General features: G+C 37.1%; 2 protein-coding genes across 3 annotated transcripts in view; one reads left to right on the top strand and one right to left on the bottom strand.

The window, feature by feature from the left end:
• The window catches only part of LOC129728301 (kinesin-like protein KIF3A), a 37,848-nt gene that overhangs the window by 7,855 nt on the left and 7,524 nt on the right, over positions 1-22,469 (bottom strand). The gene's annotated exons all lie outside the window — the stretch shown is intronic.
• On the top strand, positions 6,616-20,237 carry LOC129728302 (uncharacterized). Of its 2 annotated transcripts, XM_055686736.1 has the most exons (6): positions 6,616-6,816; positions 16,776-16,814; positions 17,334-17,467; positions 19,293-19,453; positions 19,521-19,649; positions 19,708-20,237. In XM_055686736.1, exons 2-6 carry the CDS (start codon positions 16,805-16,807, stop codon positions 19,814-19,816), a joined length of 543 nt encoding a protein of 180 aa, XP_055542711.1. In that variant the 5' UTR covers positions 6,616-6,816; positions 16,776-16,804; the 3' UTR covers positions 19,817-20,237. The 2 variants fall into 2 exon arrangements, with proteins under 2 accessions (XP_055542711.1, XP_055542712.1); XM_055686737.1 differs by lacking the exon at positions 16,776-16,814 and having other exon boundaries at positions 6,617-6,816.

Here is a 22,469-nt window from a genome sequence, read left to right as displayed (position 1 = left end):
ATGCATTGTTCCCAATATATTCTTGCAAATAGACAGTTCAACTAAACTTAGTATCTTGAAAAACGTAAGACTTTACACTATGTATACATTGAACATTACTTTTGAAGTCAAATTTGTTGAAATTTTTGCAATGATACTCTTATGCTGTCACTTTCAAGCTACTTTTGGAATATATCACAGTGGTAATGAAGTTTTTCTTGTATTCAGCGAACATGAGCTGAACATCAGAAACGGATCACCGATGGTTGGTTACCGGACCAGAATAACTTTTGAGTTCCAAAGCATGCAGATGTGGATTTGGTTGGAAGCTTTTTTGACAAAAAAGTTGAAAAAGTTAGGAAGTGTGACAATCATGCGGTTATTTACGCTATGTGACAAAACAACTTGGTATTTTTTACGACTTTTTTCAAACAAACATAAGCATATTTTTAAAGATGTAAAAAGTGCATACTATTTTATACATTTCCCAATAAAAAGCATGAAATGTCGAATGTTACAATTATGCGATTACAGGCAGTATAGGTTAAAACGGGATAAGTGGAATCATGATGTCAATACTTTTCCTTGGAATTAAGCTGAAGTACTATAAACTGTTGTAGGTTTCATTCGTCCCAATCCACCCACCGTTTATTCTATACGTTTAGACGTTATCGAAATACTACAAGGTATACAGCCCTAGGGGTTGTATGAAATGGTGACGTAGGACTAAATGTATATATTATATGCTGCGATAAACTGTTCATAGGCAACACTACCGTTTATATATATATTTTTTTTTTATTCTCGCTTATTTTCCGTCGGTCTATTTCCGCCACTATTGTGGCCAATTACCGACGCCTAGGGAGGCGACTCCACACCCAGGTCCCTAACTCACGACCCGTTTATTAACGGACCGGCACCAACGGCTTTACTTCCTCATGCGATGGAAGGCGTGATCCCAGAGATTTTTCGCCTCAGAAAATCTCCCGGTGTCGGCTAGGATTGAATCTAGACCAGTTGGGTTGCTTGTGAGTGGATCACGCCACCTCACAACCATCGACACCTATGTCGGCGGAGGGATGCACCGTTTATATTTGATGGTCGTTATTGTAAAACTAACGATGCATGAATACATGAAAATTTTACCCTAGTAGTAGTTGTGAAAATTCCCATAACTCTTATCTTCAAGCATCTATAGTTCTGAAAAGAACCGATTCCATAATCTTCAGTATGAAATTCGTGCTACAGAACGCTGATGATCGAACCACCACCGGTAGTATTGAATATTTTGTTGGCCGCGCATAAAATTTGCTCTCCGCTGTGCCCTCCAGTAGCTTTGCCAGCAAAATATCCTGCAGCGTACGATGGTAACTGTTGCTGCCGTATGCAAAATAAAGGTAACATGCTCCGCGGTGCCTGGAAGTTAACTCGTATGCAGCTCTCGTTTCTCAATGTCGCGTACCTCTAACAGCTATACTCCACTCGCTATTGTGTGACAAACTAGACTTAAGCTGAATTTTCTACACGCAGACTCGAGTATCGAGTTCAGAGTAGATTTTGCCATTAAGGCGTGGCCACGCAGCTTAGAGAAAGACAAACAAACCAAAACACTTTATTGAGTCAAAATGTGTAGGCAATGGAATTTATTCCGTCCATGTTATTGTTATCCGTGCTCGGGAAGCAAGCCAATAGCGAGGGAAATGTATGGGAAAACTTGACCTTGGAAATTTTCACCTTTTTTCACCATTCAGCAGTAAAGCAACAATGTTAAACATTATATCAAACAATTGTTACACATTTTATCTATCCATCGACATATAAATGACTAAGATGCATTGAGTCGTTCGCTTGCTATAATCGTTTGAAATCTGAAGCAACATTTGCCAGTTTCATTTTCAGTTTCACAAAATGTAATCTAGTATAGAAAACAATGACGTAGTCCTACGTCAAAAATAAACTAAAATATGCTATAACATTGAAGAAAATCACAGAGAACGTGTTTTCTGTATGGCAAATGCTTTTTTGGAACAACGTTTTCTTTAGAAGAAAAAAATATAAGTTTCCGTTAGACTTTAGTCCGTACAAATACGTATTTCGACTGTGACATACAGTCATCATCAGTGCTTATGTGGACTGGTAAAGAGCAAAGCGTAAATCCTGTTTTCATTTGTAGTAGGTAAAATGAAAATTTAGCCCTCTTAATTGGAGTTAGGTAGAGTATTAGGCGGTCGGTTGTTTACCGTACCATGTCTAGAGTTTTTAGGGAGAAGATTGAATAGCCATGAGGGGTGGTTACCTGCGTCTTTTCAGCTAGCTAGTGAATGTTATCCGAAGTTAGTGTGTGTTCCTCGTTAAAAATATGTTCCGCCACTTTTGATTTGAAAAGGTGTGGTGGGGCATTTTTTGAAACTTTACTTGCTTTTGTCACTTCTGCGAAATGTTCTTTTAAACGTATCTCTAAATATCGTTTAGTTTGTCCAATATAAACCATATCACAGTGACTGTATACAATTTTATAAATTCCAGCTTTGTTCAGGGTATCAATAGGGTTTTTGGTAGACCCCAATTTTGTTTTGAGTTGGGTATTTCTACTAGTGTAGACAATATCCATCCAAATTTTTTTAAATCATGATAAAGTGGGCGTGTCAAGTTAACGTCATATTCAACGGCTACCCTTTTTAGATCATCTGTTATTGGGGTGAGTGTTGTAAAAGATTTCCGAAATTGAACACGCTTCTTTTGATCTACAATGGCTTAAATGATATTTCATTATAGCCATTAACATTGGCAATTTCGAAAATATATTCCAGTTCTTTTTGCTTGGCTACTTTACTAAGAGGTAAAGTTTCCATGCGGTGGATCATATGATGGAAGGATGCCATTTTATGCTGGAAGGGATGGCTTGAAGTGTTAGGTATTACCCGTTGTGTATTCGTGGGTTTTCGATAAATTTCAAATTCCAAGTCCGTAGACTCTCTGACTACAACGACGTCCAAAAAAGGGAGTCTGTTGTGAAGTTTTTATTCAATTGTGATTTTACCATTTTCCTTTAAATATTCCTAGTTTTCTCAACGTAACAATTTGCCTTGGACAAAGACGAACACAACAAAACAAAGCCAGCTCGAATCAGACGCCGTTGTGGAGTTATGGGCGGTCGCACATATGTAACTTTATCTACTATATAAAATGGAATTCCGTAACGCTTGATCTTATTGATGTTATTGCCTCCGTCTCAGTGGTGTACAGTCACCACCATCATTTTAAATCGTTATAAATCAAAAAAATAAGCGGTGACATGTGGGTTTTTTTACATGAAAATGATTGTTAACGTTCAGGAAAGACATTTGGAGAAAAATCAAAAGTATCTGATTACTAAAACTTGAGATTTTATACACAAAACAACGTAAAACTTGCAAAATTATGACTTTTTATGCTGAATTTGCCTCTAAATCAAAATTTAAAGCGATGACATGTGATTTTTTTACATTAAAATGTTTGTTAACGTTCAGGAAAGACATTTGAAGAAAAGTAACAGGTGTCTGTTTACTAAAACTTGAGATTTTATTCACAAAACTACGTAAAACTTGCAAAATTATGACTTTTTATGCTGAATTTGCCTCTAAATCTAATTTCAAAGCGATGACATGTGTTTCTGTTTTTATTAAAATGTTTGTAAACGTTCAGGAAAGACATGCAAGGAAAAATAATTAGTATCTGATTACTAAAACTTGAGATATTATTCACAAAACTACGTGAAACATGCAAAATTATGACTTTTTATGCTGGATTTGCATCTAAATCAAAATTTAAAGCGATGACATGTGATTTTTTTTTAAATAAAATGTTTGTTTATGTTGAAATATAAAATGTATGTTTGAAGATGATTTTCTGTATACAGCACAACAATATTGCAGCCTTCTAATAGCGTTCTCGATCAACCAGATTAGTTGAGAAAATTCGTTATCGATATTGTTTTAGTAATTTTGCATGTTGTAGGATAAGAACAACGATACACCGTGCCCCAGAGCTAAGTCGAAAAAAATTGCAGTTCGAAAAGATTCTCGACATGATCGGGGATCGAACCCGATATCACAACCGTGTGGGAGCCAAACGACAGTGCTAACCACAGAGCCACGAGGACCACATACAGCATACAAAATACAGAAAATCACCTAAAAATTTTTTTTTTAAAATTTATACGTTTTATACGATTAATGCGAAATTGTGACTTTTTATGCGCAATTCGCCTCTGAATCTAAATTCAATGATTTGTGTTTTTTTTTCAATAAAATATTCGTTGTTCTTTCAACATCTACAATTTTTTTTGCCGAATAATCCATGTCTCGAGCATAAACATTTTACATTTCTGATGTTTTCGTAGTTTTGTGAATAGTTACATATTACAGCATTTGATTTACTTTTGTACTTTTAAATTTGATTTTTATTAGAGAGCTTTAAACCAGAAGGTCATTCAGCTCTTAATCTTACAGTTTGACTTTTTTTACGTTAATCCAAACTAGAACTCTTGGGACATTTAGCTGGAGGAAAGGTTACGATTCATTTGTTTGAATATCAATTAAGAGGCAGCTTAAGCATTAGAAATCTTTTATTTTCTTATTCTCTACGAAGTTTTGTGGCGACTTCCGGTTTCAGGAAAATAACCTATAGTGATATTTGGCCAACAAGTTCAATACTTCCGAAAGTGGAACTCCATATGTCATTTTATAGCGATGACACATGTTTTTTTTTATCAAAATGTTTGTTAACGTTCAGAAAAGACATTTGAAGGAAAATAACAAGTATCTGATTACTAAATTTGAGATATTATTCACAAAACTACGTGAAACATGCAAATTTATGACTTCTAAAGTGATATTTGGCCAACAATTTCAATACTTTCGAAAGTGGAACTCCATACGTCATTTTGAAATCTTAAATGGTGACTTCCAGTTCCTGTAAATCAGCCCAAAATCAGAAAAAAACAATCCAATATGGGTATTTCCGTTCTGCGCGTTCTCAGAATATTGAATTAGGGTATCGAACGTCTTCGTCAGTGGTTTTCTTCGGTAGTTTTTCTGCAGCAATCTTATGCAAAAAGGGGCCGAAGAAAACCACTGACGAAGACGTTCGACACCCTACTTAAAGTGATGATGGAAGTATAAGATGTGAATTATATTTTTGAAGTGAGTTGAGCTAATGCAGCAATGAAATATAAAAACAAAAATCTATCTTTGAAACCTTTGATCCCGAGCATCGCCGGGAACGTTCAACTGGTTTTTTATATAAGATTTGGGTGCATTGAGGAGCTGCGAATCGTAAAAGTAAGGCGGAAGCGATATATTTTAAACTCACTGAAACGCTTTCTCTATCTGACATTCTTAAAAAACTGAACGTGAGTATCTGAACTATGCAGAACATCTGCAGAGAGAGACCGCTAGGACAAGAGCTACCGAATTAATAGAAGTACAAAGAATCAAGTGGCTCAAACATTTAAAATGCATTGTGTTTACAAAATCTTCATTGGAATCGATAAATTGGTTCTTGCCATTTACTAGGTCCAGTTTTGTTCCAGCATTTCGTCCTGAGTTTCACCAATAACACCCGCTGTCTTCTTAAACCTGTAGGGTTTATCCATATCAGAAAAAAATAGTCCAGTATCGTCAAACCGTACCGTAGTTTTTTTTCTTGAAATGTCCATTGTTTGAAGTGCTGTTGAAACCACATATCAACGCAGTTCAGGTCTTCCAATTTGGGCAATAAAAAGTCACGCATCATTGATCGATATCATTCGCCGTTGACGGTAACGTTTCGTCTATGGTTGTCTTTAAAGAAAAACGGCTTATTGATCCCACCCCTTGAGTCGATGATTCAAAGTGTAGTTGGTGCGTAATTTGGTTATAACAGGTGTAATTGTAGTATAACTAGGTCGATTATGACAACCCAAAATGGCTGTGGATTTTTCCGAAAACTAAATTAAAATTAATATATATGTTTTTACAATAATGAGTCAACCAAATTTTAAAGTATTTTCGATTAACTGTTTAGATCGAAACGCAGTTCTCCCGTCTAACACACACGTTTTTCGCGTTACTTTATTTTTTATACAATAAGCCGCTGTTTGCTAAGAGAACTGGTTAGAGAAGATGATGGCATGACCAATTCACGTATTTTTTTCGAAAAGCAAACTAAATGTTATTAGTATCGAGTAAAATATTGCTTCATAGAAAACCTGAAGGTGTTCAAGACCTATAAGGTATATGAATGTTATCAAAATTCAAAACTTCAGTTTAAATTCGATCGTCGAATTTAGTTTTTATTACCCTTGTATTGAAAGTGAACCTTATATCCCCAAGTAGAATAAATATAATGCTAATAATTATAGCTTACAAAAAAGATTATCGATAAGATTCACGAGCTAGGTATGAACGCCTTCCAAATAAGACAAATAACATAGCCTAATTCATTCGGTACATTATTTTTTCAATACGAAATGAATCACCGTGAAGATTCATTTCCTAAAACCAAACTCAGCTGAGAAAATTCATCTACCCGTCGTTATAGCCGACGCACTACCTGTGTGCGACAGTTCATGAGGGGAAGATTCAAGCGCGACCTCCCTCCATGTTCGCTTCCAGTCGTGAAGTTCAGTATTTTGAGCGCGTTCTTCAACAACGGTTGCATTCCTATTCAATAGCACAGTTCAAGTTTGGATACGTCGCGTGTTCAGTTTTGGGTTCCAAAATACAAAACAAAGATAGCGTGCAAACAGCGTCCATCACGACCGTAGCTAGCGAGCGTTTGTTTGAATACTAATCTGAGCGAAACGACCATTTTCAGGTTAGCATAAAACATAAAATTGGAGTCGACGATTAGAGCAGGCTTTCGCTATTTCGGATTCGACAGGGTGTGTCCCCCGAACGTCGCGGTGTGCAACGATTTCATCTACAAAACACTTGTGATATAGTATTTTAATCGAGGTTGACATTCCATCAGTAGAACGATACCAATTTGATGGAATTTCAATCGAATTCATCGCGCATCTAGAAGTGTATAATCAGTGCCAAGGAATATATGTAAAGTGGATATTAGAATTGGAAATGATTCGCTAATTTTGCTTGTGTGGATGCCCCGTAGCAAGTTAACTTCCTGTGAAGCGGAACAGTTTCTATACCGATTTGATGGTGAAAGTGAATCGACCAAACTGTTCGAAATCGATAGATAGAATGTAGTTTCAAGCTGTAAAACTATACATTTGGTGATAAAAAAAAGTCGATTTGTTCTACCAGTTTGCGTAGCCTATTTTATGTAACACCTACATAAGTACATACCAAGTAGTATTCTTGCGTTTTATTGTTGTACGTTTTTCTCACAACGTACGAGTGGCTTTAAAACAGGTTTTCGCTTCGTTCGAGAAAGGGTATACTCATTATGCTGCCGCCGTTCGTGACGACTCCATACTGAACACTTGTACATAGAGCGGGCCAACATACATTTTTCTCCCTCGCAGAAGTGGATTTCTTATGTGCTATCTCCGCTTACTGCACGTGGTAATGAAAAATCCAAACAAACGGTTTGTAATAGTAGTTTCTATCTGCCGTTTCAACAGTTACAACATTTCTCAAGTCGTAGTTTTCGGAGGCCCTGGGAGTGCGCCACGCCTTTCTGGGTAAATATTGCATTTCCTACCCTTGTGCGGTGGATTGTACGACGCGGGTAGAAGGAAATTGTTGCCTGAGGATCATATTTGTCGCCAATTTAGTTTCACTTTCATCACGTCAATGCTCGTTGGTTTACAACTAGCTATGAGTGCGTCGATGGCTGAAACTCTGGTTTGTGGTTTAAGTCCAGAAGAGCGAACATGTATGAGGGCCCAAATGTGAAAAACGCGGTTGTATAGTATTAACAGCGAGATAACTGGTCAACCAACATGGGAATAAATTCATCTTTTTAAATTGAACGTACCTAGGAAGTGATGCAAATTGTGCAAGTATTTTCCAGAGAGTACATGTAATACCCGGCTCAGGCAACCGGTTGTTTATGTTATTATCGTATGCAAAAGTTAGAAGTGGTGGTTTTTATCCACGCTGCATTGAGAAGACATAGAAAATTGCAGTATAATAGCAATTAGTAATTGAATATGGCCAACATTTTTTAAGGATTTGAAGATTAGAAACTTTTAAATCATGACATGAGATACCCAAAAAACCAAAGTTTCGTGAATAACAAACATCTTAATCTGTTTGAATTTTAGTAAAATATACTATCCTCATCATCGTAAGTTAAAAATAGTCCTGAAAAGGACGTGAAAACAATTTATTCAATACGTGCCAAAAAAAATAATAATCCTCAAATTTATAGCTCGAATTCAAACGGTTGTCTGCCGTTCAGAGACTGATGTAACTGGATGCACTAGCTAATTATGTGGCATTTGTGGGTATCGCATTAGAAAACCGTTCCAAAACGTTGAACACCTGTTTTCGAAGTAATAAAATCGACAAATTTTGCTTCTTTTCATTGTTATGCTGCGGTTCACAGCCAATATAAGCCATATTGAGACCAGGTTGAAGTAGAAACTTGTCTCACAGCATCCAGGCTGTCGCTGTAAATGCGGTGAACTTTCTGCCGGTCCACTTTTATGTAACGTTTTCAAGCTTCGCTGTAGAGGTGTTACATCCACGTGTCAAGTATATTCATGAGAATTTTTTCCACCTCCTCTGTACAAGCGATTATTAGTAAAAATTTTTGAATTTTAGAAAATTTATTTTGCTGATAAATCATACCGGCCAACAGATTTAAAGACATCTCTATGCGCACGAGTCAGTTGAAACTGCTTAATCACACAATGCTTGCTCTTTCTTCCTTTGTTCATTTTCCCCCGTGGTTGCTTCCCAATGCCAATAAATTGAATCGGTCTAATGCAGCACACATCGTTATACATCGCATCCTCATGAAATCACCTATTACGCATGTAACAAACCAGAATGCAAATAAAAACAAATCTTCTCATGTATGGAAACTTGGTAAGCTGTTCGCATCGCTGATGAATGGGTGTGAATGAGTATATTATATACAATGTGTTTCTAGTTGAAGTTGTCGTTCCATACGGGGTGTTGGACTCGAGTAACACTCATGTTACCGTTCTTCATTTTCATGTTTCGTGGTGTTATTACCGAAAACGCCCGGAGAAGAATCAAAACAAAACGCTCGCAAATGAGGAAACGTGCCCACATTTGATCAAGGCGTAAATAAATTGGATCGAAATCAATACTGGTTTTAATAGTGCAGCATAGTCATGTCAACTATTAACAGTATTTAAATTATTTCCCTCTGCTCGTTACGTCACTTTGTGTGGTTTGCCGAGTGAGATGAGTAACGCCCTCTGTACACACCACAACATTTCGCTGCGATGTAATCAAAACAAACTAGTTTATTGTGCTGTGCTGCGGGGTGTATCTTCACGCAGTGAGAGTGTAGTTTTACAACGACATCGAGTCACGCGAGAAGGTATGGTTTCGAATATCATTGCGAACTTGATCTTACTCTTAAAGATTACAGAAAAATGAGACGATTTGACAAATTTGCTGAATAATTATGCTACCATCATTCCTAAAATAATCACAAGACGTTGATTTATAAAAAGAAAATTGATGGACGGAAAATGATTGATTCACATATTATAGAACGTAGTTAAGAAAGAACGTTGTTAAAAAGCAGTACTACAGTGTCAAAAATTGCCATTTGAGTCCGACGCCACACGGAATCATACGTGATCGTTTTTAAAGTGAAAATTTAATTTACCTGCACGACACTTATGCTCGAAGCACGCGTACATCCCGTTATTCTACAGGTTGAAAACAAAAAGCCGCTCGAGCAAAGCTATCATGCCGTAAGGGAAATCCAGTACCACGCCCCACCAAGCACGAGACAATGTTATTAACGTACCACGCCTCTGCTAGACGACAAAGTGAAATGGTGAATGGGTAATGAACTTTTAAATTGGTGCATCGTGGTAGCATACTGCAGGTAATGCATAAGATTATAGTGCCTGTTCGGCTGGGGACAAGTACGTTACTTGCTACATAAAGGCTCTTGGAAAAGCACGACTATGGTATTGTTTTTCTTCTGGATTTAATCATACCACGAGCAGATGATTGATCATACTAATCAAAGAATTCAGACACAATATGTATAATCAACGTTCGTTACCGTAGCATCATAATGTCTTAATTGTGGACGCGACTTTGTAGATTTCTTTTCGAATAGAGTGTAAAAGCTAACGCAAAAAAGCCATTGAGGAAAACTCTGAAATACCTTGGTTAGGTTAATCATTCATACTTTAACTAACCTTGAAAACTAAACTCCGCAATTTTTTTGTTTTCTGGAATGCCGCTGCAGGGAACACGAAAATGCTTCCCAACAATGATTTAAACAACTATTATTTATGATTTTCCGCTAGTACTCGGAGATTTACGTTGCAGCTGGAGTTGTTTTTGCATTATACATTCAATCTTTATTTTATCGAAAATAAAAAACAGAACATTAACTTAAACACACATTACAAAGCGTAAACAAAGGGTGGACGAAATTCAAACAATGCCAGCATACAGTTCAAACTCAACGGTAATTGGGATTGGAGTAATTTTTTTATATTTCGCAACTTTATCTAAAGGTAACCGAGTCCGCTTTGACAAGCGAATGGTCATGAGTTCGAATCTCAATAAAATCAGACCGTTCGCTCTCAGTGGGACTTTTACGCATGAGTTTGTTCTCAGGCTCCCTTTCACCTCCCTACTTGACTTTTCCGTCATGCTTAATCACAGAAAAAAGTCACACAAAGTTGAATGATATTTGGCAGGATTTCTAACGAGGCTCGGTAATGAAGAGCAGTAGAGTCTATATGAAGGCGTGTAGACATGAAGGGTAAAAGTATAACAATCCGTCACCGACCATGGTGACAAAAGTAACCTTGCTTTCCGTTAAAATTGTTAGAGATGCAGAGGTAAACTTGATCTCTGACAATAACGATTGTAACACTTTTCTTTTTTCCTTCCCTAATCGATCGTAAGGACGTAACCGGCGCCGTTATCGATCTATACAAAGCGGCAACTACTGAATCTTACGGTGGTTCTTTGTGCGACTTTACTAGCTCAGATTCATCACGAAGGAGCAACTACGAAATGTGCGGTCGTTCAAGCTGGAGCAAGCAATTAAACAAAACCAACCAAAACTTAGCGTATAGTATAGGTTATAGCGCCGAATGAACTGTCGAATTGAATGTTTGAACCCTTAGTTCAACAATTCTGGTCGCAGTGAGGCAGTCCATACAGAAAAAAAAGTTTACTTCATTCAGAATCCGGAAATATTGTCAGTTGTACAGTAGCACCCCTACTGGTTCGAATTTAAAATGTTTTGACAGCTATTTGTTTAGAAACTATTCGCCTTCTGAAACTGGAAGTTTCATTTAGACACGTTAAGTTTGAGACAAGTTGTGCTGAATGGAAGACATAACAGTGGAGCTCGTAGCCTGAAGGTAACAGAGTCCGCTTTGACAAGCTAATGGTCACAGGTTGTATTAAACCATTCGGTTTCAAAGAGAAGACTTTCACGCATGGGTTAATTCTAGAAGGTAAATTAATTCCAAAGCTTTTTGTGCTTCGCAAAGGGCCTTTGCCTTTAGTAAAAGGAGTCGCGGAGCCAGAAAGGATGGAAACCACTGTTCTAGTGTATGCAAAAGTGCGTCAAATGCCTTGGGGGCCGTTTAATAATTACGTAAGCAGATTTTTCCACAACTCGTATTACTCAGCAGCTACATGCACAATTGACACAAACTTTATTGCATATTGTAGACCGATCTGTTCTCTAACCGCATTAAATAGTTTCGTTGATCGAAACTGCAAGTACAATTGTTAAGCTACAATCAAAGTTTTAATGTCAGGTGGTGCCATGTGGCAACACCCGCCGGGAATGGGTCAAGTCTCTGAAAAAGTTATCTTTGCTAGGGGCACCTAGATTTACAGGATTTTGAGCTCTAGGGCAAAACATGTGCCTACCAGTGTAATTCTAAAAAATCACGTTCCGCTCTGAAAATCCCGAAAACACTGAGATTCGCCAAATTAACTGTGCTCAAACGATTCCGGGAACGGATGATCGTGATCTGGAAGGATCAGAGTAAGCGTCGTAGTGTAACATACGATTGGCAACAGAACTGGGGGTAGACGGCAATCAAGGTAAACCCAGGTGTCTCTTATCGGAATATCGCCGAAAAATACAATAGTATTGTTTGGAGGATTTACGAGGAAGTTACCGTTCTTTCCGTCAAAGGGACGCATAGGCAGAACCTAGTGGCTGAAACATGCGCTCGAAAGTTGTACGAGAAGGTTCTGACGAAGTACTAGGGATGCTTGCTTATGGACGACGAAATATACATGAAGATGGATTTTGGACAGCTTCTTGGAACGAAATTTTATTTCGTCACAGTACGGAGTAATGTCCCCGCCATGTTTAAATTTGCTTTTCTTGATAAATTCGCACGGAAACTAATGATCAGGCAAAGAATTTGCAGCTGTTGAAAAAAAAAACAAGGTTTTTAACACGAACAAGCAAGTGCCTCAAAGAGCGTGTTCTATCGTTTATCAAGGCACGCAGAGGCCCTGTAGTGTGTTGAACGGATATGGCAAGCTGCCACTAAAACCGGGAGGTAGACAACAAGATGGATTTCATCACAAAATATCTTAACCGATCCAATATTCCCAAATCCGGCCAATCGAAAGCGCTGGGAAATAATCAAGAGGAAAATAAGAAAGACTGGAAAGGCGATGCTGCTTAGATAGCGAAAATTTGACCAAAGTAGCCACTAAGGTGGACCACTTGTTTGCAGAAGATTATGGCGTGAAGTCCAAAGAAAGTTCGCATTTTCATGCGACGACTGACGGAATAAATTTCTTATATTTTTCCCTGAAAGTACAATGAAATACCTTCATTTTGACTCTCAACATGTTTCTTAAATCAGACCAACTCCAAAATGGAGCTAATTCATTGGTTCCAAATTCTAAATAGAGCAATCTTTAAGATCGTAGCGCTAGTCTGTACACTAATGCAGTTATTCTGTACACTAACTGTTGGCTGCTGCGAGTAATATATGCATCGCTAGTGTAGTGGCCCGTAACTACACAAATATCAGCTTAGAAGAAGCTAGATAAACTACAACGTCTGGCATGCTTATCAAAAACAATGGCTAGTGCGCCATCCAAAGCCTTAGAAGCTCTTTTATATCTTCTATCCTTGCATCAATATGTACAACTTGAAAAAGGTGCTTTTAGGCTCAAACGTGTTAAAACTTTTCAGGAAGGGGATCTGAAGGGACATTTACGAATCTTCAAAGATTTTCAACTCAACACCTTAGTAACCATGAATGAAAACTGGATGGACTCTAAGACTAACTTCAATGTTCCTGAATCCAATCGCAGCGAATGGGATGAAGGAGATTCGAAAGTTCGCCCAGGATCAGACATTTTTTTACCGATAGTTCTAACATGAGCGAATTACAGGCGCTGGGGTCAGCGGCCCACAGTTTTTCATGGTGAAATAAATGTTATTTTAATATGCACAAATATTCGCTTGACTGGGAAATATAGGAAACCTACTCATCACCTAAAAAAATAGTGGGATAAGGTGTCCTTACGCCTTACGCCGAGATATGGTCTGCTGGACTAATGAAGGGGGTACCTTTTTGGGGTGAAATGCAAAGACTGGTGGCGACTATCACTGAAACCCATAGTGATGGAACGAACTGACAGTGCGTAGAAAGTAGCGCGGAGTATACCACAATATATCTTACTAACGATAGCAGTGGTCAAAAGCTCCTAAAAGGAAAAAAGTGTTGGCTGCAAAGTCCATGTAGAAATTGGACAAATTTGGAATCTGAATTAATATGACGGAAAACCATACATTTGCTGAACTGGATGCGATGGAATGCAACTTTGAAGTGTAAACAAATGGAATCGGCTGCTCAAACCAATTGCAACAATGCTAAATATTGTAAATAGCTGATGATCTTCCGAGTTCGAAATCACTACGATTTGGAGAACTGTAACGAGTTACTTCACTTGTAATGGCTTTCATCAGCTTAGATATATCACAAAGTAGTCACATTTTTCAAAACTCGGGTACATAAACGACTCCTTCAATTCTGTAGAAAATTGGCAAATAAGCTCCGAATAGATTTGTAGAAACAATCGGCATTCACATTGTCATAACAAGAGAAATGACCAGGATAAGCAGTCCCAAAGCCTAAGAATTTCGTTTTCTTTAAACAAAAATACCGCAGCACCAATCAATACATTTTTACGAACTCATGCACTCCATGCTTAAGGTCCTTGAGGGCCTTTTTGGTCGAGAAAAATGAGGGAAGTTTGAATATATTTTCAAGTGCATAGCACCATTTTCATTGCATCAAAGTGGTATTTTTCTGAAATTACAGTTTATTAACAACAAGAAAATACGTTTGGTTTTGAGATATACCAATTATTACTGGAGTAATGGCCGTTTCCCCGAAACGCTATTTTTTGCAGAGGCTTGCGGTGATCCTGAACCTGATAGAGACTTAGCGGGTCAACCGAAATCAAAAAACTCATATTATTTCATTAGTTTAGAAGTGTGCCGTGTCCTTGAACGATCGCTTTTATGAGTATTTTGTTTTCAGTGCAAACGGACGCGTTTTTCCCAAAAAATACACGTTTTGAGCGTTAAAAATTACATTAAAAAATTTTTTGCGGCAAAATGTAACTGTATGTTTCAAAAAGCGATGTTTCAAGGACCGGCGAATTTGATAAAATTTAAAAAAATGAAGAAAATTGATTCATTTTTCGGAAAATACTATTCCGAGATAATCGCGTGTAAAGTTTGAAACTTCAGCTTATGCGGCCGTGGCGAGGCGGGCTGCAAACCGCTCTAACTTTCTTCCTATTGCTCAGATCTTTATGAAAATTTGTGAAAATGTTCTCAAGATGTTGTATTTGAAGATAATGCAATAATTTTTTTTTCGGTTTTTTTAAAACTAAAAAAGGTATATAACCCCTTAAATAGTTGATTCTCGAAATTAATACAATAAAGAACACTTTTTTTACCAAAAGCAAAACTATATGAAACGTTTACTTTGAATTAGTAACGCCCTAAAACTGTTAAAAAAAACAAATTCCTCGTGGAAGGCTCAAATTTCCCAAGCAAAACCTTGGTGTAATAATCCGTCAACGAAACTTGACTAATGAGACAATCAGAAATTTAATGATTTATGCGAGTATAGCTTTCTAAGAGAAAACAAATTTTGTACAATGGATTCCTGAAAATTTGTATGATGATTTTTTGTGTGAATTAGACGATATTTTCAAATCATATATTTATATACTTTCCGAATTGCACCTATTAACCAATTTTGCTTTTTCCTACATTACTAATTGGACATTTTTGTATTACTAGTTTATGTACCTGCATTATGCATATATTTTCACTCAAACTTTTGTAGTGAATCACTAATGATTAGTGATTAACTAAGCTTCGTGGAACAGGTTTTCATCTACATCAGTACATGAAATCACATGTTTAAGCAACGTTTTTAATTTTGAAACATATTTTCACAAAAACAGGAAAGCACTGTTTTACAAAAATTTGCAGGCAATAATGTCACCTAGCAGTAAAGTTCTAAAAAGTCATTGAAACGAATAATTCAGCCGAATTCACACCGCAATAATGTTACAAAATTAATGCCAATCATTGGTGAATCACAAAACAGTATTGAAAAGTTACTATGCACGATTCAACTCCCGGTTTCTCACATTAGTTACCACAGGAGAACCTTGATTCGTTTACAATCACGCTATCCAGATGGGAGGTGGAGAACCGATGACACGACCTTTTGCGAGGTGGCTGACGTAACTCGGACAGTAACACGGCCCGAGAATTGAATGAAACAGGTGTACTGTTCGATTCATTTTCAATCTCTGCTACAATCATCATACACGGTTAAGGGGATTTGCCGCGAACCTGTGGCGGTGTAATAAATCTTACATTAGATAATCGAGGCTAGGAGCCAACAAACGGTAACGCAGCGGCAATCGAATAGTGCGGCACTCAAAACCGGTTTCCACGATTAGTCCAGCTACTACTGTTGATGATATGACCAGCAAGTAGGTACAGTTCAACACCGCATTCCACAAAGATTCAACCTTCTGTTTGGTTAGAATTTGGCGTGTTTTTTGCCTGGTGTATCGTAAAACTGAAACTAGTAAAAATAGCAATACGATTACGATTCCCAAACTATCAACATCTACTAAACTACGACAAGCTCATTCATTTATGTGTTAACAACCTCATGACAAATTGTCAACAGCAGCATGAGTTGAAAACAGAAGTAAATCACAAGCGCGGGAAAGTTATCGCGTAAATGTGATAATAATTGACTGCAGTGGAATGAAAATTCCAAAACCACGAATCGTTCACTCTTGTTGTTGCCACAGTTCGAAAGTGCTCACCAACTGTCACTACATTGTACAGTGTCGATAGCTTTGTTTACCTACTTATGTACAGATATGCATAAGGTGGTTGCTCTGAAATAACAAACAAATTTCTCCTCTATAGGTTATTTCTGTTCACTGGTTGTAAGCAATGAATGCCAGTGTGACCAGTTCTGTATGAACAAAGAAAAGATGGCTTTAACTACAACCGTAGCGTGACCGTTTAAGCATTTTCCTGACCACCATCAAAGGCAAAATCCACTAAATGATATTCTATTATTTTTCTAGGTCATAGATACGCATTCACTTGAACAGCAATGAACATAGGTACATAGCCACATCAGTTTTCTCCTTCATAACAACATATATTTGCCTAAACCAGCAGGAAATACACTAGGGAATAGAAAATATTTGGTTTTCAATTTTCGACTTAAAGCTTGCAATTAGCACCGTCTAATCAAGCATCAAAAGTCAGCTCTCTTCCTATGTGTTATTGTTCCCGGCAGCACCGCAACTAGAATTCACAAAAATTACCTAATCTAATATACGTTGGCACACGACTAAGCCAGACGCGATGAGTCACTATACCTCCGGAAGACCACACACACCAAATTAGCCTTAACGCAATTGAATAAACAATACAGTGAACGAATGTCACCGAAATGTTAGCACGATCTAACGCAATTACCACCAATTTACAGTAATCACTGCAATTAGCCTAGCGGAAGCAAAATAAAAACCTTGTTATATTGTTTAAACAATGCATGTAAAAATTACGCGGTTATATTGTCCTGGAATAAAAAAATAATGTACCGTTTTTTCTTCTACAATTCCACGAAATATCAGAGATCTCCCGCTTAACAATGGCCAGTACGGAACAAGGTGGAACTGATCAAACGGATCGGGGCCTGCGGAAGGATTACTTCAACAGTAGTGGCGTAACGAAATTTATACCTCCAGTCTTCAAGTTATTGGAAATGGTAAGTAAGGTCAACGCATGTACCCAACAACCTTAATAACAGTTCTGGTAATCTATTTATCCTTCGCAAAAACCTTCAGATTTGGCGAAGACAAGCGAAATCAAGAGAACTAAATAACATTTTTTTTGTTATACTCCGTTGAAGTTTACTAACAGTGTTACAAACGAGTGAATTGCAAATTACACTCGTATTAAAGATGACCGCTAGATCTTCAAACCTATCGGTTACTCAACATGCATTAAATACATGCAGTTTAAGTCTATCACATGTCACGAATGAGTCAGCCTTCGAAACGAATAGCCTGAGACTATAATATAAAGGTTCTAGATTCATCCGTCTACTATACTACAGTAGAAGCATTGAATAATTAACTAGTCGATTGTTCTCCTCTACCGTCAGATTTTTTTCCTCGGCGACGCAAATCGTATTGCGCCATAAATTCATAACATATGAAACATACGAACAAAAAAGTTTAGATATATTTTCTTCATACATGCAGAAATGGAAGATTTCCCCTAATGCTTCTAAAACACAGTTAATTATTTTTCCTCATAAGCCAAGAGTTTCATTTCTCAAACCCATCCATAACCACGTTATTAGGATGAACGGTGTGGTCTTAAATTGGTCTGATCAAGTTAAATACTCAGGGCTTATTTATGATAAGAATCTTACTTTCAAGGAGCACATTGAAAATATCCAGTCAAAGTGCAATAAGTATATCAAATGTTTATATCCTCTTATCAACAGGAAGTCTAGACTTTGTCTCAATAATAAACTGTTAATTTACAAACAAATTTTTAGGCCAGCAATGTTATATGCAGTTCCCATCTGGACAAGTTGTACAACCAGGAAGAAGACACTTCAAAGGATTCAGAATAAACTTTTGAAAATGATTTTGAAGCGTCCTCCCTGGTTTAGCACGAACGAGCTACATAGGCTCACTAATGTAGAAACATTAGAAAATATTTCAAGCCAAATTATCAACAAATTCCGACAAAAATCGTTGCAATCCTCAATTGCAACGATTAGCTCACTTTATAGTCAGTAAGATAGTTTTAAGTTTATTTTAAGTTTTGTTTTATTCCTTTTTTTTCCTTGACAAGTAGGTTTAATAATTTTCCTACAATTACATTAACTTAACTGCGAAAGCTAATAACATTCAATAATATAAAAAAGCGTAAATATATATATATATATATATATATATATATATATATATATATATATATATATATATATATATATATATATATATATATATATATATATATATATATATATATATATATAATAGTGTTGAAATGTCACCATTTGTGGCAGAACACACAATACTAATTCTGAATAGATATTAGTACATAAATAAATCATTACAAACGTTTCCCCCCCCCCCCCCTATAAAAAAAAAGAAACATACGAGCTCGCTACAGTTATGTAACACACATTTACAGTTTTTTAAGATCTCATGTACATTTTGTTCAAAATAATATCCTGACCAATAAATTTCATTATTGAGAAAGAAAATTCAGGAACACTTCCTTGTTTTTCAATTGGTTACTAGGGTAATATTTCAGTATTAGGTAAAATAAAACCATTATCATAGCGTTTTATTATAATAATAAAAAACACTTCGCTTGATGTAATTAAAATCGTAATTGGTGTCACTATCGTTTAACGTGATGAATAATGAAGTTAGATTCAAGTAAACCTCGTCAGCTGCAGTCGTTCATTGGACCAAAGTGTACAATTATCGGCAGCCGGCAACATCAACAGTTTTTGTATCTCAGCGATGATTTAAACATTTTTTTTCCTTACTACGTCATTGCAGGCTGTGGCAATCATCTGCATCGGATTGATCGACGATCCGGCCAATAACTCTCGATTTCGTGTGTTTATGACAGCACGCACAACCGCTCTTGCCTACTCTACCTTCGTGCCGTTTTTGATACTCTCGGTGATTTACCTGTTCGGAAAAGTACTTCGAGAAAAGTTAGTTCTCGCTAAATGGAGTTAGGCCCTTTCAATTGACGTTATTTCTTATTCTTGTTCACACTAGTGTTCCATGGAAACTACAGTCTCTACTGAATTTGACTGCATTTATCATGTACCTCGCCACAGCTGCCTGCATTCTCAGTGACTGGTCAGAAACAAAGAATAGAAACTATTGGCCACCAAACACCCAACGGTGAGTTGCAGAATATACTCCACTGTTTATTAATAGAATTTAACACACTTTTTTGCAGAATGGATTTTCAATGTGGTGCCGGAGCTTTGGCGATCATCGGAGCCTTATTATACCTAATTGATCTGGTTGTAACCGTCCGGCTTGGTATTAAGGGTGACATCGAGTAAAACTGCGGAACGTTGTAAACTATTCGGTTGTAAATATTCTCAAAAGCATGATGCACAATAAGATCCTGTTTCAGATGTCTTTCGAAGCATTCCGTCCAAAATTTTTACGACTTTACAATACTTTTCAGCGCAAGAAAGTTTATATCTATGGACCAAAAAGTAGCGATAAGAGCAAACTACTATTATATCGTTTTCAAGATTTTTTTTATATATATAAATTATTGTTGTTGCAAGTACTAACTCTAAAAAGCACAGTAAGCAATATACATCGAATACATCGTAAGAATGCAGAATCTCCAAATGTGCATATTTTAAAAATCGAAGCCATATTATTGACTTAGTGTTAAAATGAATGTACAAAATGCACGGTTAAAGACGACCATGGAAACCCACAACGTAAATAAATGATCTTTTAAAACAATGTTTCTAATTGTTCATTTTTTCGTTCAATTCGGGTTCGCATTGATTGTTTCTTGTTCACGGCATCCTAGTATAGCGGTACGAACCCAAGTACACAAACGCAGGTTTGGAATGACCAATTGTATATGAGTTTCATATAAATTATATAATTTAAGTTTTTCCAGACACCACCGTACACAACTGTACGGATCGGGTAGGAAATGCCTGTTGCCAAAATTCGCATCACGAAGTCAATTTTATTTCTTTGCTTTGTAACACCGGTATTTTCGCTAGGTTATGCTCGGAAGCGATGTCAGTCAACGCCCATATAAGCTGTTGCGGAACAGAGTGTTCTAAAGACCATTTCTTTCAAAAATTAGTTTTTTACATAAACCGCATCTACTCGAGAAGCTGAAGTTAGGAGACTAGAAAAATTTCAAAAAATCGAACTTTAAAGCTGATAAATACCATGTTGAAATTTCGTCCGAAACAGAATGGCCATTCTGTTTCGGAACAGAGTGGTCTATGTACATAAATCGAGGTAATACCGTCATGTAATGTGTGACATGTAACATGTTACATGTGATATGTAACTTGTCATTTGTTCTGTAACATGTTACACGTGATTTGTAACATGTTACACGTAATGTAACACGAAAAATGTAACATGTCAAATATCATGTAATATGTAACATGTTGAGTTACATGTAATGTTACACGTCACATGTTACATGTGACATGCCATGTACATCATATAACATGTGACACTAGCCATTTTATGTTTTTGTACATAGACCACTCTGTTCCGAAACGATACGAGGATTCCAGTAAAATATATATATGAAGTCAGAGTGGTCTATGTACATTGGTGAGATAAAATCACCGATTTCGCAAAGAAACTGTTAATTTTATGTATCCCAAGATTAAACCACCTCATAACCTTAATATTAGAACATTTTGTTCGAAAGTATCTGTTAAACAGAATTTTATTCAGAGATTTTTTTGAAAATTGCTTCTCCTATTGCACATAGACCACTCTGTTCCGCAACGGCTTATATGTCCATGTGCATAAGCGCCAAGTTTGTGGGGTAAGGCACTTTTGCCCCCCCCCCTGACCCCTTTCCCTCCTGCCAAATAGGATTAATTCCAATTTTCTGGAGAGATCTTAAAAAACGTGTTTCTAGCCAGTTTTATAATATCAGTCCCTCTTATGTCAAAAGGAAGCAGTCCTCTCGTAGCCTGGTTCCTCCTGTCGATACAAAGCAAAGCCAAGCCTTGGTGCTACATTCCGATTCGGAACTCGACCTTCTGTCTATTATACACAGATTGCGGTTACAGAACGATTGCGAGGCTAGCGCTACGATTCCCCTCTGGCCAGTTTCATTATGAGAAGGACTAATGTTGTCAAGAGAAAGGAATCTTATATTTCTATCCTCCTGCAAATACCGCGCCATAATTCAGAACTAGGTTAATACCCATAGGCCGGAAAGGAACGCCACACACCATTTCGAAATCCAATAAAAGGACGATGTCTAGCCGTTAAAATCCGACCATCGACACTATTATGAATTCCAAGCTAGCGGTCTCCGACTCCTGGAAAATAACCTACATAACGATGTTTCGAAGTTGTACGATGTACCTGTCTATAAAATAGTTTTTAAATGTTTATTTGTTTATTTGATCGGCCACTAGCACATCCCAAGGCTATCGGGCCAGTTTTTAAATGTTCTGTGTGTACAACAGCCGTAAATTGTCAAATAGGGTTCGCGACAGAAGGCAGAATCACAAAAGACAGAAGCACGAAGCCTTTCGTAGGAGACCCGTCAAATACGTTTCAATAAGAGTACTGCTAGTACCTGGATGACGCTCGAAGACTGGAAATCGACCCAAGTACCTTTTTGAAATCCAAGATGGCGACTTCCGGTTTCCAGGGTGGAGACTCAATTACCAAAATTAATTTCCTGATATTTCCTGATTTTCCCCGATGTTCCAAATTTCTTTCCCCGACTATTCAAATTTATTTTAAACTGTTACGACTATCATAGGTTTTTTCACCTAAATCACAAAACTAAAAAGGATCAGACTTAAACTCGCTAAAACAGTTTAATTCGCTTTTGCTAACTTGGATCTTGAACAAAAATATATTTTTGTTGAGAAACACGTCCAGTTCCATAAAATTGAAAATAAAAATGACACTGGTCGACAAAAGTGAGAGAAAGTTGTCCCAAACTCAAATAAGTAGCCTTGAAATATT

Source organism: Wyeomyia smithii, chromosome 3, assembly GCF_029784165.1.
Source record: "Wyeomyia smithii strain HCP4-BCI-WySm-NY-G18 chromosome 3, ASM2978416v1, whole genome shotgun sequence".
NCBI classification, from domain to species: domain Eukaryota; kingdom Metazoa; phylum Arthropoda; class Insecta; order Diptera; family Culicidae; genus Wyeomyia; species Wyeomyia smithii.
The sequence above is the reverse complement of the archived record's forward strand: the minus strand, read 5'-3'. Positions and strand labels throughout refer to the sequence as shown.

Coding starts and splice junctions, on each gene's coding strand:
- LOC129728302 (XM_055686736.1), top strand. Junction 17,468..19,292: donor TCTTCAAGTTATTGGAAATG/GTAAGTAAGGTC, acceptor ACGTCATTGCAG/GCTGTGGCAATCATCTGCAT. Junction 19,650..19,707: donor TGGCCACCAAACACCCAACG/GTGAGTTGCAGA, acceptor ACTTTTTTGCAG/AATGGATTTTCAATGTGGTG.